General features: G+C 49.9%; 1 protein-coding gene across 1 annotated transcript; it reads right to left on the bottom strand.

Moving 5' to 3' along the window:
* Positions 1-7,337: 7,337 nt before the first annotated feature.
* On the bottom strand, positions 7,338-10,025 carry LOC147002817 (uncharacterized). The gene is made up of 2 exons (XM_085842494.1): positions 9,480-10,025; positions 7,338-8,139 (listed from the first exon to the last, which is right to left on the bottom strand). Exons 1-2 carry the CDS (start codon positions 9,752-9,754, stop codon positions 7,338-7,340), a joined length of 1,077 nt encoding a protein of 358 aa, XP_085698620.1. The 5' UTR covers positions 9,755-10,025.
* Between the last annotated feature and the right edge of the window lie 8,392 nt (positions 10,026-18,417).

Here is an 18,417-nt window from a genome sequence, read left to right as displayed (position 1 = left end):
ATCTGGGCCCCGCGTGGAGCCCCCGCACAATGTCTGCGCCCTTCAGCAGAAAAAGAAGCAGGGCGGGAAATGTAGCTCAAACCAGACCTGTAAACCAGAGCTCACTGAAGTGCTTCTAAGCGGCGCGCCTTTGGGACCCCACCCAGTATGTGCAGATAACAGTTCCCTGTCCTCAGCACTTTGAATTTGCTTAGTTGCAGGTTCGGCCCCAGGGGCCAATGCGATAATTTGGGGCTATTAAGAAACTCTCCCCGGGTGGTTTCAGATATAAGAAGCCATTGTGATTTTTACCAAGTCAAAATCACTCCTAAACCGGTGCACCTCGTTTCCCTCTCCCGACCTCCGCACCTCTAGGCCTCTAAGGGGCCACTACTGGCGGAAACCGGTGCACCCGGGGCTAACCTCCGGGCCGGACCATCAATCACCGCGCCGGCGCTCTACACTCGCTTCCCCAAGCCCTCGACCTGTAGGGTTGGAGGCTCCAAGCCGCCCGAGCGCTCTGCCCTTCCCGCTTCCTGGCGGCCCAGGCGCTTTCCCTATCACCGCGTTGTTTGCAGAGTGCACACAAAGTGGCGCGCGTTTCGGAGCGCCCAGCCCAAAGGAGCGTGGCCGCCGAGGGAGAAGCCAGCAGCCTGCTCCCGCGCTACTCCGCAGCAGCCCTGAGGACAAACTGCGAGGGAGCCGGTGTCCCGCAGTGGAAGAGCTGGGACACGAGGGAGCGCGCCACGGGGAGCTCACCACAAGGCCGAAGGTCGGGTCCGCTGGCGCAGGAGGATCGGAGGAGCAGGGCGGGAGAGCGGATGAAGTGGGAGCTGCTGAAGTGGACGCTGCTGAAGGTGAGCGAGACCCCAAGGGCAGTCCCCAGTGAACCGGGGCAACGCCCAGTCCGTTGGAAGACCCGGGGACAATGCCCAAATTTGGGGGAAACTGGGGGCAATGCCCAGTCGTTTTCCTGGACACGGGAGCAGCACTGCCCACGTCCTGGCCGCCGCGCAGTGTGCGGTGCGTGTTTGGGACACACACACTTTTCCAAAATCTGTGCTGCCGCTGGGACACCATAGGAGAAGTGACGAGGCCGATACCAATGTTATGCGCAGGACGGGAAGCTGCCGAAAGTGGCCAGCGGAAACAATGATCAAATTTCGGGGTTCCCAAATCAGACCCTTGTCTGATTTGCGGCCCTGGGAATGAGCGGCCCAAAGTAGGGGGACTCGAAGGCGACTCCATAAATGGGAAAGCTGTGGTGAATGACTAAATTTGAGATTCCAGAAAAATTAGAATCCAAGTTGGGGAATGAGGAAAATTATTCTATGCAAAAATGGGGGGGCATCTTGATCCAGGCCTAATGAGGGGAACCCAATATCTTGGTTAGAAAGCTTGGGGAACCCACAAAATCCTAGACTAATCTGTAGAAGTTAGGTGGTTTGTTGTTGCTGTTGGGTTTAAGAAAATTCCCAACATGAAATTTGGGGGAGCTTAATTTTAATTGCTTAAAAATGGGAGATGAAAACCAACAGATGGATTTTAGGAAATTCAGGTTAGTTCTTTTGAGGGGTAGGAGTGGAGACTAGGGTTCACCCTGAAGCCAGTGGGCCCTACAGCACCCGGGAAAAATCACCTCTAATTTCTGTGGCTTCAGAGAAGTCCTCTAGAGAATGGGGAAATGCTGTCTAAATGTGGTGGAATTAGAAGTGCAAGCAGTCCATTTGAGAAAGCCAGAAAAAAATCAATGTCTTTTAATATTTTAATTTCCTAAACAGATTCCTATTGATCTTTTTGTTGAACAAGGGGGAGTTTGTATGTTTTCTTGGACAATGTTTGTTCTTGGAGAAACATACTCCCTGTTTTGTGGATCAATAAAAATTACCCAATGGATGATGAAATCTAAATTGCAGGGAATAGAATTAGTAGCTAGGAAATTTGTAAGACACAGACCTTTAAAACCTAGGAATTGGGGGACTTTTTTTCAGTGTGCTTTGGGGATCATAAAACATTATCCAAATATAGGGAGACTCCAGTAGAAGTCATAATAAATTCAACAAAGTTCATTAAAGTTTAATAAAAACCGAACTCTTTGGAAGAAAAAAAATCTCAATTTGTTTTGGAGTATCTGAATTTGGGGGGTTCAGGAAGATAATTTCTGAATCTAAAGTTTCCTGGTCCTTGGAGCACTTCAGGGCCAGTCTCTACATTACAAGGAATAGAGATTATGGGTTCCTAAATCATGGGGCCTGAGAACCAATCCCCCAAATTTGCAATCTGCAGAATTGTGCAAGATGGTGTGTGTGTGTGTGGGGGTGTTTGAAATGTAGGGGGGCTGAGTGGGTGTATAGCTGGTATTGCAGTGGAAGAAATCAGAACCTTTTTGTGACCCAAGGCTAACACTAAGTGTGTTTTGGGGGGCCTGGAAAATATTGCCTAATGTTTGAGGACATCAGGCATGAGCCAACACGGGGGATGAAAAGGATACAGGATGGTACTGGATTTTGCAATTGGTGCCTGAGTTAAAAAAAAAAAAACTTTTTTTTTTCAAATTGCTAAGTTAAAGGGACTCAGGGGCTTTTAATATTTGATGCAGAAAAAAAAATGCTCAGTGTTCAAGGATTGGGGACATTCAACATTCTAATATAAAGAAAAAGGATGTGGCCAAGAGTTAATTTTGTGCCTTCTGTGACCCAGAAAGACATGGAACAATCATATAAGACTTGGGAGAGCATGGAAGGCCCTCTGCCACATAGAAGTTCATTCCTTACATCATTGCTCAGCCTGCTTTGGGGGCTTTTGTGAGAGCTTTATATTTTAAAGAACCCGAACCATGGCCAGAACGCTTGCAGGAGCTCTAAGGAACCCCAAAGCCCTGTTACCAGTGTGTATTAGTGGATTTATTTGGGGGGGGGGTCTTGTTAAGTGAATTTTAGATGTGATTGGTGAATGTACTCTCTCCATTTTCTGGAATCCAAGAAATGAGAGTGTAGGCTATTTGAGGTGCCTACATTTAGGGGAGGACATAGAAAAAAAAAAGTTGGGACTTTGAAGGTGCCAGGAAAATTGTTAAAGCTGTCTGGGTGGGATTCAACTTGTAAAATTTGGGGTTAGGGCAATAGACTACAGAATCTAGTGTTCCACGTTAATAAAACCAGAGGACGGATGGAGGGGGAAGAGAGTCAGCAGGAACATTATTGCAGATATAAAATGATAGGAACATGGGGAAAACACCCCTCTACCTCATCCCCTGGAGACAGTGCCTAAATGCTGTCAAAATGTCCACTCTCCCAAGTAAGGAAATTTTGTCAAAAGGACTAAGGACCCAGGCTTACTTTAAATTTTAGGGAACTGAGGATGGTGGTTTTATATCCATATATAGGAGCTTGCATTTAAAATGGTTAGGAGCCAGAAGCAAACTTGGGGGCCTAAGCCAAAATAATCTAATTTTGAGGAGTCAGCAGAGGCAGAATTCCCACCCTTTAAAATATTTGGAAATCAAGTATCAAAAACAAAACAAATCAAAACAAAATAAAAACCAAACAACAACAACAACACCTTTTCCCTGTGAACAGAACAAATGCTGACCGATTTTGGAGCCCCCACCCCCCAAAGCAATGCTTAAATTTCAAGGATCTCAGTCAAACTAACTCCTGAGGTGCAGAGAAGCCGGCAAGTTCCTCGGGTTGTAGGGGGACCACAGAGAACTAGAGCTGAATTTGAGAAAGTGAGCTCCCGGGCCGGGAAGGACAGGGCGCCAGGATCCGCGGTGCCAAGGAACTCACACGGAGCAGGGGCGCCCTCACGGGGGAACCCAGGCGCGGGGAAGGGGCACAGGCGACGCAAATTGGGAGCACCGACGCCACAGAGCGCGCGCCCAAGCCAGCTTCATTTTTCGTTCTTTTGCCTTCTAGCCAAAGAGAGGGTTTGGGTAGCAGAGGCCGAGCGGGATGGGTGTCGGAGAGGGAGGCGGAACGTCGATTAGCAGCGCGCTGCTCCTCGATGCTCCTTAGGTTCCGGCGCCCCGCTCGGCTCCCCGCCGCCCCTGCGCCCCACGCGCTCAGGCGCCGCGAGCCTAGGCGAAGTCGGGGCCAGGCAGCCGCCGGGGGCAGACTCGTCCCTAGCTCAGTTTTGGGGCCCGGGGCACCCCCAGTGGCTACCCCTGACCGCCCCTGTGCTAGCACACGCCTATCCGGCCGTGTCCGCTCCCTAATGATGAACAATGTAGGAAATAGTTTTGTTTGGGCACTGTGGAAAGTGGGTAGAAAATGGGGGAGCAGAGGAGAAAGTGGGGGGAAAGAGTATAGCAGAATGACACAGTGGTGACCGTTGCCGGATGCTAGGACCCTCATTTCGTTTTCTCAGAAAATTTCTGCCACTAGCCTCCCAATCCTAGCTGGGGAAAGTCCAGCTCCTTAAAGGCAAATATTAAACCCACATACCACACACAGGCTCACCGTACTATTGCTGGGAACAAGGCCACCCCCTCAAAGTTGAGCAATGCTGGAGGTGAAGGGCCATGATTCTAGCAGGACCTGGGGGTTGGGGGTGGGGTGTTAGATAGGGGAGCAGCTGGAGAGCAGGAGAATGAGGAAAACCCTGGGGCCATGACTGTAAGCATGGCTTGTCTCTATAACCACCCGTAGAGGATGGTATGCAGGGAGGACTCTCAAAGCCTAACGCTCTGGGTAGGCAGGAGTTAAAGTCAGTGGACAGGTGTGGGGACCTAGACAGGGCGAGGCATCTCCATATTATCTTGGCAGGACTGAGAGAGCCCTCACCCCACCCATTTTCCACCCGGAGCATGAAGCACGTGGAGAATGTTCCCCTTTCAAATTCCAGTCTGCATCAATCACCCCCGTGTCCCATTCCAAGAACATCTGGCCTGTCTCCCCCCACCCACACCCATGCTGCCCCCCTCCCCCCATCCACCAGCCTCTATCCCTGGCTTTTCTGGCCTCTCCGAGTTTGTGCCTATAGATTTGAGGAAGCTTCCAGCTAGGAAGACCGGTATGGTGATGTTCCTCATTCCAGGGAGACTTGTAAATTTGTTGGGAGTAAGGAGCATTAAAAAGGTGTTTGAGAACACCTCGGGTCCTTGTGAGGCCAGATTAGGCTGCAAGCCCTCTGCTAAGGGTCTCCTTTAGAGAGAAAAAATGGCAAGGGCCGGCAGAGGGGTTCTCTACCTTTCCCTAAGAAGGGGCACAGGCCGGAGATGAGCAAGGTTCTGGGAACAGAGTACCGATTCTGGAGTCCTGCCTTCCTTTTCCTAAGGGGCATCTGAGAGGGCAGCAATCATAACCTGTGGCCTGTTTCAGAGCCTAATCTCTGCTTTCTGCCCTCCAGAGGTCTATGGAGAAGCTGCTGACTCACACCCCGGAGATGAACTCCTGGACTTTGCCAGGTAGGAAAACGCTGAGGTCACCTTAAGGTGCCCACTGAAGAGCCACCAGGGCATGCAGGCGGGGTAGGGTGGGGGACAGGGTATGCATGTGTTCTTCTTCCTCTATGTGGCTGCCCACAGAGCCTTCACCTGACCTTATTTAGTCAAAGTGTGGCTCAAGGGGCAGGGAAGAGCCTGGTATAGTTCCGGGTCAACCTAGGGCTCAAAACCACACAGCCTACCCCCAGCCAGGATCAGTGACAGATTTTTTTCTCTAAGGCCCTCTCCTTTTCCTTATTTTTGCCTCCCCTCTCCCCCCTGCAAGGTAGAAAGGGGCCTACCTTGCATGCATGGGGTCTATTGTTTCTTCTAGATAGGGCCTGGCCCACTAGACTTTAGCCCTGTGCTGATCCCAATCCTTGCCCTCCCCTGCTCTGCCCCACCACCGAGGCAGCCTAGGTCTCCTTTCTGGGCTTAAAAGCTCAAATTCTGAAGAAACTAAATACCCTTTAAGATTCAGACTTACCCACTAAGCCTGGCTGGCACCCTTAGCCAGGGCCTCTGCCTGTCTCCCCTCTCTCCCTCCAGGCGGTGGGGCTTCCTTATCCCCCCGTGTGACTTTTCCTAGCTTGTTGTAGTCGCCGAGCTAACTGCTCAGGAACAAGCCAAGACTTTTACACACCCTACTTCTCTCTGAAGGTCCCCAGCATGCTCTTCCTCATGCCTGTGATGGGTGCCTGCCACAGAGGACACACTCAACTGGGCTGCGATCTTGGACACCACATAGGGACTCCACACCAGGAAGACCCAAGCAATGCTCTGTGCCAATCTGCAAGCCTGGGAAGAAGTCACTACCTGAACCACCAACATGAGGATTGCACCAAACTGATCAACACAACCCACACCAAAAGTAAGTAAGGGTTGCTGTGGGGGCACTGGAGAGGGGGCAGCAGGGAAGGCCAGTGTCCTGGGTCTGGATAGAAGCCATACCACTATGTAATTGCTTTAGTGTCTGAACCAACATTTGAAAGAAGATTCTTGGCTTCTTTCTGGCATGAGCATGATAGCCTGGAAGAGGGGTGGAATTCACCTGCTGGGAAGCCTGTGCCATTTGAGGCTTAGGCACAGGACACAGACCTACATGCTGCCCCCAGTCTCCAGTATTCCACCAGACACAGCCTCTACCTCCCTGGTCCCTACCCAGTACCTGACCAGTGAACTGCAGGGCTACCAAACAGCAGAGCTTCCTCGGCAGAGTCCACAGTGCTTCTGGCCCCGTGCCCTCTCTAGCTGTTTCCCACCCCATTCACACACAGGAAACCCATGGCCTTCAGAACACAATAGAATTAGGACACACACTCTCCTAAGGCCCTTCACGGCTTTCAGAATGTCTCTTTGGTCGTTATGTCATTTGCTGTTCACAGTTCAGCCAGGAAGCCTGAGACTGTCACACTTTGACAAATGGGGATAGACACAGAGAGGTCAAGCCACTGGTGCAGGAGCACCACAGCTGCAACTGCATAGTCAGGGGAAGGGGGAACAGGACCTCTCACACACAGCTTTCCTTGGCCTCCAGATTCTTTTTAGCTAACAGTTTGTTTTTCTTTTTTCTTTCCTCAGATTCTTTCCTCATCTGGAACCCTGCCTTTCCCGCTGGAGCTGTCTGACCTTCCCCCTTCCCCAGCACTTGCTACCTTTGCCCCTGGACTCCCAGGAGCATTACAGAGACTGCTGCCTCATGTCTGCTTGGCTTACACCCCTTGTTCCCAAGGAGTAACACCTGGAGTGCACCTGAATCCCGGATACTGTGACTGACTAGACTTCCTAGCCTTGGCTGGTTCCTTGGCTGAGTCTTGCATTTGCAGGAGCTCTCATGTTCCTGTGCTAGAGATACCTCTGTTCTGCTGTATACCTGAAGGACACTCACCTCTGAGGAAGGACTGGGGCTGGTGGGAGGTTTCTGAGGTTTCATTCAGTTCTGGGAGCGTGGGGATCTCCTGGGCCACAGGCCACAGCACTTGGGCACGGGGCTGGAGTCTCGGGATGCTCTGGTCTGTTTCTTCTCAGGTTCTGCCTCAGGCTTCAGCTCGGGCTCAGGTTCAGGCTCGGGCTTCAGCTCAGGCCTCGGTGGCAGAGGCCTCGGCTCGGGCCTTGGTGGCAGAGGCCTCAACTCAGGCCTTGGTGGCAGAGGCCTCAGCTCAGGCCTTGGTGGCAAGGGCCTCAGCTCAGGCCTCAGTAGCAGAGGTCTCAGCTCAGGCCTCGGTGGCACAGGCCTCGGTTCAGACCTCAGTAGCAGAGGTCTCAGCTCAGGCCTCGGTGGCAGAGGCCTCCGCTCAGGCCTAGGTGGAACAGGCCTTGGCTCAGGCCTTGGTGGTACAGGCCTTGGCTCAGGCCTAGGTGGTACAGGCCTCGGCTCAGGCTTTGGTGGCTCAGGCCTTGGCTCAGGCTTAGGTGGCTCAGGCCTTGGCTCAGACTTAGGTGGCTCAGGCCTTGGCTCAGGCTTAGGTGGCTCAGGCCTCGGCTCAGGCTTAGGTGGCTCAGGCCTTGCCTCAGGCTTAGGTGGCTCAGGCCTGGGCTCAGGCTTAGGTGGCTCAGGCCTCAGCTCAGGCCTTGGTGGCACAGGCCTGGACTTAGGCTTCTGCGGCTCTGGCTGGGTGAGAAGTTTAGCCTTAGGAGACTCAGAACCCTGGGTTAGGGGCCTGCAGTCGTCGTAGTCGTTCTCCTCTTCCTCCTCCTCCTCTTGCACAGTGAGCTCTGTTTTAATTACTCGTCCCCTGAGGAGGAGAAGCAAAAATCCTTGAGATTATCTCAAAAACAAGTCTTCTCCAGCTGAGTCTGGCCCCCTCCCCCCACCTTGCTGCTGGATGGGGAAGCCCAAGGGTCACCTTGTCATGGTTGGAGCACAACCCCCTACCCTGTCCCTTCAGCTGCCTACTCTCCCCACCCCCTTCTCAGTAGAAGGGAGGAAGCAGTTGGTGAGAAGTCACTTTGCCAAGTTTGACAACTGTTCAGGGAGAGGCAGGAGACCCTCCTTTGGGAAGGACAATCTGGCTCCTGCCTGGCTGGGGGCGGGGGTGGTGGTGGTGTAAAACTGCTGCTGCACACAAAAGGCTTTCTTTGAGGGGGTCACAGCTAAAAATGTGAATCTCTCCCATTCCTCTCCTCACACTTCTTCCTTGGATGGGAACAAAAAACAAAGGGCACATGGCTCTGCCTTAGGAAGGCAACTTCTGGAAGGGGTGGCAAGGCTTCTCCCCATAAACATTATACCGGGTGGATTAAGGAGTCTGGGATCCCAGTTGCAGGGAAGAAAAGCTTTGTGCACAAATGAATGTGCACCTGGGAGTGCTGAGGCTGCTGCTCCAAATTCCTGCCTGTGCACAGGGAACACTGGGGGTGGGGGTGGGGGGCAGTTAAAGACAGGCACAGCCAGGAGAAAAGCAGTTTTTGTACTTAAACCCTGCTAGGGAATAGCAAGGCACATCATCCTATCTACCTACCCTCCAGTATCCTGGTGGTAGTTAGGAGGTACAGGATATAAAAACAGGGAAACTTTGCTTTTAAAATTATATATATATATATATATGTATATATATATATATTTATATATAACATCTACATCTACATAATATATATGTATAATAGTACACACCACACACTGCTCCAGAATCTCTGGCCCCTCTGCACAGTTTAGCCGGGAGCGGGGTGGGGGTGGGGGGAGGAGCAGGGGCGGGGGTCATACACCAGGGGGAAAATTTTCACACAGAAAAATTTCACATTTGCAAAAACAGCTGTGTACTCCTGCTGGGAAGAGAAAGAGCGCTGCCTCTCCCCTTTGCATGGTAGATTAGCGAAAGAAACCATGCTTTCCTTGTAGCTTTGAGCAGCCCTGTAAGTCCCAGTCCCAGTCCCAGTTGTCCTTTTGTCCCCTCAGAAGTTGAAGTCACTCTTAAGACCGTCCCGTCCGGTTTAGCGGCAACCTTCCCCCTCTTCAGAGACTAACTGAAGGATCCTAACTCTCCCAAGTCCCCAGCCATCTACCCACACCAGAATATTTAAACTGCACCTTCACTCATACACAAAAGGCATGAACAAGGGGAAATCAATTAGTTACCTGTACTCTAGTCGCTTCGTAGTTCCTGAAGTTCCCGGACGGTGGATAAAGAGGACCGGGGAGTCACTGGTGCCCAAGATTCTCTTCCGAAATTGCCCGGACGATGATCCGCTGGCTGGGTCAATATTAGCAGCCCCCTCCAAAGCAGGGGGTGCTCTGGTTGTGGTGCCCGGGCCCTCCAGCCGGGGCGACGATGTTGCGGCGGGGCTGGAAGGGCTGGAAGGGGCTGAGTCTGAGTCTGAAGAGACGGTGAGAGGGAGTTTTAGAGCATGCATGATAACAGAGCCCCTAGAAGTGGCTTCTGCTCTCCACCACCGAGTAAGGCACCTGCTCGAACGACACCACGCTTTTATCCCTCACCTCGTCCCTTCCACGCCCACTTCCAGCCCCCTCCAAATTTGGGAAATGATATGCCAGTAAAGTACTGCAAAGACTTATGGGTCAGCTGGCTATGGCGCTTTCCCACACTAGGGTATGGGGGCATTAGAGGGTGGGGCTTTGGCCCCTGCCTGACAGACAGGAAGGCGTCTATGTAGGTTTGAATTAAGCTAGAAGCACTTCCTGTTAGCTAGGGGGTAGGGACTATGTGCAGGGGTGGGGAGTGGGTGGGGCTTCACTGGATTGACACCTGGCAGTCACCTGACACCTGGAATGTCTGTGGGCGTGGCACAGGTAAAAAGGGGCGTGGCTTATGCAAATTAGGGTCCGGATTTAAAATAAATATTATAATTACGTTCTAAGGTCTTCCGGGTGTGGTGTAATCCTTGTGGCACAGCGCCATCTTGTCGCCTCATGTTTCATGGACACTCAATGTAGAATTCTTCTCTGTCATCAGTCATCTGACCTGGCCCTCTGTCCTTTATGAGTGGTGCCAAGCACTAAACATACTGGTGCAGATGGCATGTATAGTGACACTTGTTCATCCTTTTGGGGATGTTAATTGGGTGGGTTCTCACCCCTTTTTAGCCGAGTTGCAGTGCTGTTTAAGGCACGGACTCAAACGCTGTTTAAGGAACAGACTCAAATGTCCTTTAAGGCATGGACAGCTGCTGAGATGGGGCTCAGATAACAAGTATTGCCTGAAGTCACATTTAAACTCTGAGACCTTTGTTCCTGGCTTTGAGGGAAAACAGAGAGTAAAGTAAAGACAAAAAAAAAAAAAAAAAAAAAAAAAAAGAAGAAGAAAGAAAGAAAAAAAAAAAAAACCCCGCACTTTACAGAAACCCACTAGTCTACCCTTTGCACTTTTGCATTCCAGCTAATCTTTTTATCTTACTCAGCTTATAAACCCAAGCTAAGAATTATTCCCTCTCCATTTGTTGTCCAAGTTCCACCTGAAGTCACTTACTTAGTGGTTGAGATAGGCATGTTTAGGGAGAATGAGACTTTCTGTAGGGGAAGATAAACTTTATGGTAATTTATACTTGATGGAGGTAGCTCAGTATGATACAGATATCCTATTCCATGGGAGAAGGGCAAGTGTGATTTCTCACTATGCTCATGGATGACCCCAAATCATATATGGGATTTATAACAGAGGACATTTCATGCTTATCAGAGTGAGGCAGTCTTTTTCTTGTGAAGATTCTAGACCTACCTAGGCCCTGAGACTAGAAGTATGTGACAAGTGCTGCCCTCTATTGTCCACAGCAACATGCTTGAACATTGCAAACTGCTACCACTAAGGTTTTTTGAGAATGTTTGGCTGTGATTTACTAAGCCGGAAATGTCACTTACTTGACATGAAGAAAGTGAAGGCTTTCTCCAAATCCGTGAAGGGATTCCATGAAAGCTCCAAGAGAGGAGCTTCCTCTGAGCTGGTAGACAAATAAGAGGCTATAAAGAAAAAATGGCTATATCCCAGAGGTCACAGCCAGAGAAGAAAAACTTTATTTTTCTTAAATGTATCCAAGCTCTATTCCCTTGAATTCTCCTCAGAATAGGCCCAGAGCTATTTTTATTTTATTTTATTTTAAACACTGATTGTTTAAGGAAGGGAAGAATTGCAGGCAACAAGTGCCAATGGAGGAGTAACTAATCCATGGTGTCACTGAGGCAAGAATGGGGCACAAAGTATCAGTGAGTTAGAGTTTGAAGGGCATAGCCCTTCAAAATTTTATTTCATATTCCATGGACATAGTCTAGGGGACACAGGAGGAAGGGACCATTAAAAAAAAAGAACAAATATTGAGGTGTAACTATGAAGACACAGCACCGAAAAAAACAATAAAATGAAACTACTCTCTTGAGGCTTGGGAGAAGGAGAGTCATCTAATTCAGGAGATCTGCCTGGACTATCATTTATGGAAAACAAAGCTGAAGTACCTCTAGAAATCCACAGCACCCAGTTTTTCTTCCTGGACTGCTAAAGTGTCCTCATGCTGAATCTGATAGGTATATCTTTAATTACAATGCACAATCTAAAGTTCTCACTGCAGGGATCTGGGGGTACTTAGGGAAGGAAAGTGGGAAGAGGCAAAGCTGTAATTCTCTCCCCTACAGAGAGAAGACCTTCTATAGCATCATGGTATAAATGATTTCTGTAGCCTTGTACTTGAGACTGAGGCTTCCCCTCCCTTGTCTTATCAGGCATTCTTTTCTTTGCATATCTTCTTGTCCTAAGACCCCAAACCCCAAACACCTTGAACTATCCATTTAATTTCTAAGAAAACTTTGTCCTATTTATATTAAAATAAATTTATTATGGACTCTTTCTAGGATTCTAGATAAGGGGTGAGATCCGTGGGATGTACAAGGGTGGATTAAACACTGTTCTTAATCCTCATTGGCTTCCCCACCATTCTGCACCTGAAAAGGGAATTTGCAAATCTGGCTCGAGCTTGACATCTGGTGGTCATTTAAGAGATTGCACTGACTCTTCAGAACATGCCCCTTTCCCAACAATCCTAACTATAAGGTGCTTTACCAAGCCTTGAGAGTGGAAAGAAGAGGAAGGAAGGTGTTAGGGCTGGAGATGTAGTTCAGTGGTAGAGAATCTTGCAAGCATGTGCTCAATCTATAGCACAGGAAAACAACAACAACAACAACAACAACAACAACAAATCTTATCCTACCTCACATTTGTCCCTAACCCTTGCACACTGATTTCTTCCCCTTGGCTGACTGGCAAGGCTGAGTCAACCTTCTCAAAAGCTACAATTCCACATCTGAAAACCCAGGAAACCTCCCGCTTGGAGATAAGAGGCCCATTCTATATATTTCTACCCACTGGGCACCACATTGGAAGAGTGTGTGTACAGGGAGGGGCCAATGACTGCCTAGGTTCAAATACCTATTCTGCTCATTACATTGGGCAGTCAGTCTACCCCGGACCTCCATTTTCCCTTATGACTCCACAGATTATTTCTGGAACCACATAGATATGAATTTGGAACACATGAATTTGGAACAGTCCAGAACCTATAGTTGTGAGGCACCTGTCCATAAAGGCTCTTCTACCTGTTCAAACAAAACTTTACTCCAGAGGGGACTCTGGGATTTGGGGTGGAATTCTGGTTAGGTATGCCTTGAGTACTGATCTAGGACTTCAAAGAACTGCAAAGACCTTCTTGGCCCAACATACACAGTGAACCTCATAATCAGAGGATTCCTTGTCTGCAACATGGTGCAGCTGGTCTCTCCCAAGAGCTCACTCTTGACTAAATCGTTTCTCCCCAATTCACTTCAAGATGAGTGGATGCCTCAATCCTCCATCTCTAGGGGATCCTGTCCCTTAAGATATGGTGTCTTTCATATACCCATGGCTATAGTAGGAGGATATACAGGAAGTGTGCCCATTTTCTCTTCTCCACGATAGCCACATGAGAGCAAGGGCTATCTCCAGAAGATGAAAGCCAGAGACTCTCAGATCCAAGATATTAGTCTCCACCTACTTGATCCACTAGCTTTCATTCTTTAGGTCCACTGACCCAAGGAGGCTGAGGGTACTTCTTTTTTTTTTTTTTTTTTTTTTTTAAAGATTTATTTATTTATTATATGTAAGTACACTGTAGCTGTCTTCAGACACACCAGAAGAGGGCGCCAGATCTCATTTCAGGTGGTTGTGAGCCACCATGTAGTTGCTGGGATTTGAACTCTGGACCTTCGGAAGAGCAGTCGGGTGCTCTTACCCACTGAGCCATCTCACCAGCCCCTGAGGGTACTTCTTATACCCTCAATACACACCATTTGTACAAATTTTAGCTGTAACCACCCCTTGCTTATGCCATGGCCAGTCCATATGCCAGGCCTTAGAGAAGAACTCAGTATGAGTCCAATCAAGGCTCATAGCAGTGCCTGGCCATATGAGGAAGCCATAATGGACCTGCCTCAGACTGCAAACTATAGAATACAGACACTGCTTCAGGAAGCTTCTCCGCTCATTTCCTCCTCGCTTTTAAAGTCTGACTGTGTAGCTAGAGCTGGGATATGGGGATCCTTCCTTTACTAGTTCTCTGTCAGCTTTTCTCCCACTCAGCCAGCCCCTCCCATCTCCTTTTCAATATTTGGGTCCAGGTTGGGGCACTTCACCTTTTACTAGTTCCCTAGTCCTGCCAACTGAAACTGTTCTTCATCCTCAGAAATCAGGCCTGGGGAAGATCAGGTAGCATTTGCCAGGGCCCAGATGTGGGTGCCTCATTTTACCTCTGGTCCTCAGGCCCATTCTGTCTGCTGCTGGGTCACCAGGTGTTGCTGACCCATGCTCAGGATCTGGGCCCATAGAAACTAGGAGGAGTCTTCCAGGTCATCCGCAGTCGAGGTCACCATGGGTCTTAGGGATTGGACAGGAGAGAGGAGACCCAGCTGGAGCAGGACTCAGTTCTAAGCCAGGGTAGCCTTTGAAGAGCAGAGGGGGAGTGCCAGGGCCTCAGCATGAACAGCCACAAGCTGGCAGGGCTGAGGGACTCCGCTCTGTTGTCCACAAACACAGATGGGCTGGGAAAGCCAGAGGGAGGTCCTGGTGGAATGTGGCTCATCGCTAGCAGCAGGATTCTAAAGGCTTCACAGGACTGCAAGGGATGAGGCCTTATGGAAACATGAGGGTCTGTGGACCTCTAGGTTTGGCAGCTTTAAGACATACTTCTGTTGTTGGCAAATTGGTAAAGAATCCATCATTAGTCTACAAGGTGGGAGCCATACATGGCCTTTGGGACTTGGCTGGCACAGCCAACTAGAGTCGGTGACCTTAGCCCAGAGGTCAGATAACTGGATCTACTCACTTTGAGCATATGGATGAAGCACTGAGTGGGTGATGCATCACCATGACAACTTTCAGTCTGAGGAGTCCTGGCTTAGGCCCTTCTTGGAGAGAGAGGCATGCTGGCAATCCTAGGCCCAGCCTAGGCCCAGATTCAAGGGTCTGACCCAGGGGTCTGCAGATCAGGCACGGGATTCTGACTACCTGCAGCAGAAGGGTGTTATAGGTGAGGTGTTTGTACCAAGGTGGTGGTGGGGGACAGGATACCTGGGAGCCAGGCAGTGAGCCAGTGACTCCAAGGGGGCTGGCTCAAAGCCACTGGGTAACTTGGCGCCAGCACAGCACGACTGGACCACACAGGGCCACCTCCACAGCTTCACTTTCGAAGGAATCTGCCTTGCTGTTCTGTGGCCCAGCCAGAAACAATAGTTGGAGGGGGGAAGAGAAAAGAGACACGGCATCCAGACTGTTCTTCAGCTCGCCTACCCCTGGCCACACCACCCCCAACATTCTTTTCAAAAACGACCTTCCCTTCTCAGCACTGAGCGGAAGGTAGACATGGGAAAGAGCTGACCCTGTCCCAGATGGACTCTGCATGAAGCATCCTGCACCCTGGGGTCCCTGTAGCCCCTACTTCATGTGAAAACTAGAGTTTTGTCTTCCAGCCTGTGTGCCTAAGAACACTCCAAGCAAAGAAAGGGATTACTGGATCCTCTGGCTCCCAGTCTCTGTGTCCACTAGGGCTCTGGGAACCACAAAGGTCCCAGCTGGAAATAGACAGTCTGCTCCCCTGGCCTGTTTGCTTAGCCATCGTGTGAGGTGTTGCATGGATTACCTCCTACACTCTCCTCTAGGCAGCTGTAATTCTAGACTGGTAGAAGATGACTCTAACCTGAGACATTCTAGGAATTGTGCAGACACCTGGATATTTGTTTCTCCTCCATGGGGATCTAGGAAACCTAAACCCCAAAGGTGCACATCCAGTCTTTCCTTCCCAAACCTCATACTCTCCACAATTTAGAGCAGTCAGCATCTTGGGAAGCTTCTTTGTTCCTGTGACCGCAGAGGAGCAAAGGGAGACATTATGCAGCCCCTAGAAGGATCTACTATGATAAGCCAGCCCTTCAGACTTCAAAAGCAAGGTTTTGGTGACCTCTGCTGGACACTTCCATGACTAACCATTTCTGGCTATGTTATCTAGATTTCAAATGTCTACTCCAAAACAGTAGTTATCTGCAGTGAGGGACACCCAATCTGAGTTTATGGGAAGGATCCTCAGGGGTTTCCATCATTCACATCTAGGCTAGAAAGCCACCAACTAGTGCTTGAGGCTGCCTAGTGACAACTTTTCTGGGTAGGTTGACTTAAGAGCTACCTGGTTCCTACTCCTTGGTTCAGAACCTTGCTGGGTATAAGCATCTCAAAGGGTAAAAAATGGATCTCAGCATCCCTGACCCCACCTCTCATATCACTCAGGGCCTGTTCGGCCTGAGAGAACATGAGTACAGTAAATATTTATTGATAATGTAAGAAAGCAAATACGGTCCCTGGGGCTAGGCTGAGGTGCCAGCTCATTTGTACCTGGAGACAATGTAATCTAGGGGAGCCAACCTCCAGGCAGCTACATTGAAAGACCATATTAGATGTTGGGGAATCTATACTGTGAGTAGCATAGCACTGAGCATAGCAGAAGAGTGGCTTCCCTGGCTCCAGGCCTCAGTCTCCCCATGTGTGGTATTAGTATGAGTCTCTCCATCCCATATAATATGGAGCTGAACTGCTTCGTCAATCTAGGCAAGAGGTATATTGGCTATTCTTAGTAATACCCTGGCCCTCCATATGGTAGGCAGAGGCAACGAGGTCCCCATAAGACATAGTCAAATCTCAAATACCAAAGCAACAACACAGCTAGCTGGGTAAACATGGTTATCACTGCAGACCCCATGGACAAGGGGAGCTCCTGTGCTGCAGGGCTGTGCTGAAGGGCCTCAGCAAGGCCAGCAGGAGTGCCTGAGCCAGGTCAAGGACTGACCTACATGGGGTGACCTAGGGCTTAAAGGAACATCTGAAGTCCTCTGCTGGGATGTCTGGGGTTAGCACCCAGGGTGATGCTGATCAAAGACTGAATCTGGTTTGACCTCTGCTCCCTGGGCACTGGTTCAGTTTGAGTGGCTTCTTCTTGTCCACTCTTGGAGGGATTGAGAGACAGCACATGTTCATCTCTAGTATTCTGCTTCCTCTCCTCAAGGCCAGTAGGTAGGAGAGCTCTAAACTAGAGTTTCAGGATGCCTCAGGAAGGCATGGGGCATGTGCCTCAACCTGCACAGGTTAAGGGTTCTGGGGCAACCTGCCTCTCCCTTGAGGCCGGAGTCAAAGGCTGCAGGAGTGAAGCTATAGATAGGAATCTGGATATCCAGACCATATTTCTGTTTCCAGAACCCCATAGCACTAGTCCACCGCATTTCCTGAAAAGCTTGACTTGCCCCACAAGGCCCAAGGACCCAAAGATTTTTGTTCCCTTTACCCATGACTCATATGCCCTCTAGAAAGTTTGTGGCACTTGAACAGTGGGGTGCCCTATCTGCTACCCCACCCAAGACCCTGGGGAGTTCCATAGAATGACCCAAGGCTCCTCCTTCTTTCTTCTTTTGGGTCCAGTGTCTATCCATCCACTCATCCATTATGTTCATTTCTGGCCTTCCTTTTTCAGGGGCATAGCTGGCTATGGCCTTGTGACATTCTCTAGGTGGGCCTGTGGTATTGTCACAGAGAGGGGGTGACCAGGAAGGGTTCTTAGGACTGTTGGAGGAGGCTTCCCAGCCAACAAGTACCAGCAAGGAGGCCTATGTCTAGTTCAGAGACTTGCCACCCTGGTTCTGGGTGGAGCTTTGAGGAACAGATGGGTTTGGCTTGGGTGGCAGGCAGGTTGGCCAGCCCTTGGGGTAACCAGGATCATCCTAGACCCCTAAGCTCTTATCTGCCGGACAGGTGGCACCCAACTGGGCTCAGAGTGTGAAAGAGAGGCACTCTGTTGAGATTTCCCAAAGATCTAGCTGTTTTGTGGCTTTTCTTTAGAACTGAGAATATTTCTAGGGGACTACCAAGCAGTTAGGTTCAAGGAACCTATCTAGCTGGAAGGAGGGGCTAAGAAGTAGTAGGAGGCCCCATCCCTAGGTCTTTCTCATGGCCACCTTGCTTAGAACTCACAACTGGTCATTTTTGAGAAGTGGAGTTCTGGCTCATGCCCAGGGCTTATGGGACTCCTTCAGTATGTCATTCTACCCATGTGGGATGCCTGTCCTCTTCTGAGCACTAAGAGTCACTTGGATAGTCTGAGAGCAGCTGGGGCTATTCTCTATCCTCCCAGAGCTGGGATAAGCTCTTTGAAAATGCCCTCCATGGCCTTCCAGCTCAAGGTCCCAAGCCTCTCTTTCTACCCATTCAGGGAGTCCTTCTAAAATAGCTATGGAAAAAGAACTCAGGAAGGCTAGGTGGGAACTGTTGTTGGAATATTTTGGTCTTCTTTCTTATAAAAGTTCTCTGGGGCCCTTGAGGATCCAAGGCTATAGAGCAATAAATTATCAGCTCCTAGCTGCCATCACCCATGCCTTCCAAAAACCTCTAGCTCTTCTCTATCCAGCTAGAAGCATCAGGGGTGGGGGGTGGGGGTCATGGTCCTCCCGGACAACTCAGGGTGGGGGTTATGGGCTACCTGAAGGTATTGGTTATCTTGGGGAAAGG

This window comes from Mus caroli, unplaced genomic scaffold (genome assembly GCF_978045245.1).
Source record: "Mus caroli unplaced genomic scaffold, Mus_caroli_1 scaffold_8, whole genome shotgun sequence".
Classification (NCBI taxonomy): Eukaryota; Metazoa; Chordata; class Mammalia; order Rodentia; family Muridae; genus Mus; species Mus caroli.
Note: the sequence above shows the minus strand (reverse complement) of the source record. Positions and strands in the feature narration are given on the sequence as shown.

Coding starts and splice junctions, on each gene's coding strand:
- LOC147002817 (XM_085842494.1), bottom strand. CDS start 9,754: ATGCATGCTCTAAAACTCCCTCTCACCGTCTCTTCAGACTCAGACTCA. Junction 8,140..9,479: donor ACGAAGCGACTAGAGTACAG/GTAACTAATTGA, acceptor TCTCCTCCTCAG/GGGACGAGTAATTAAAACAG.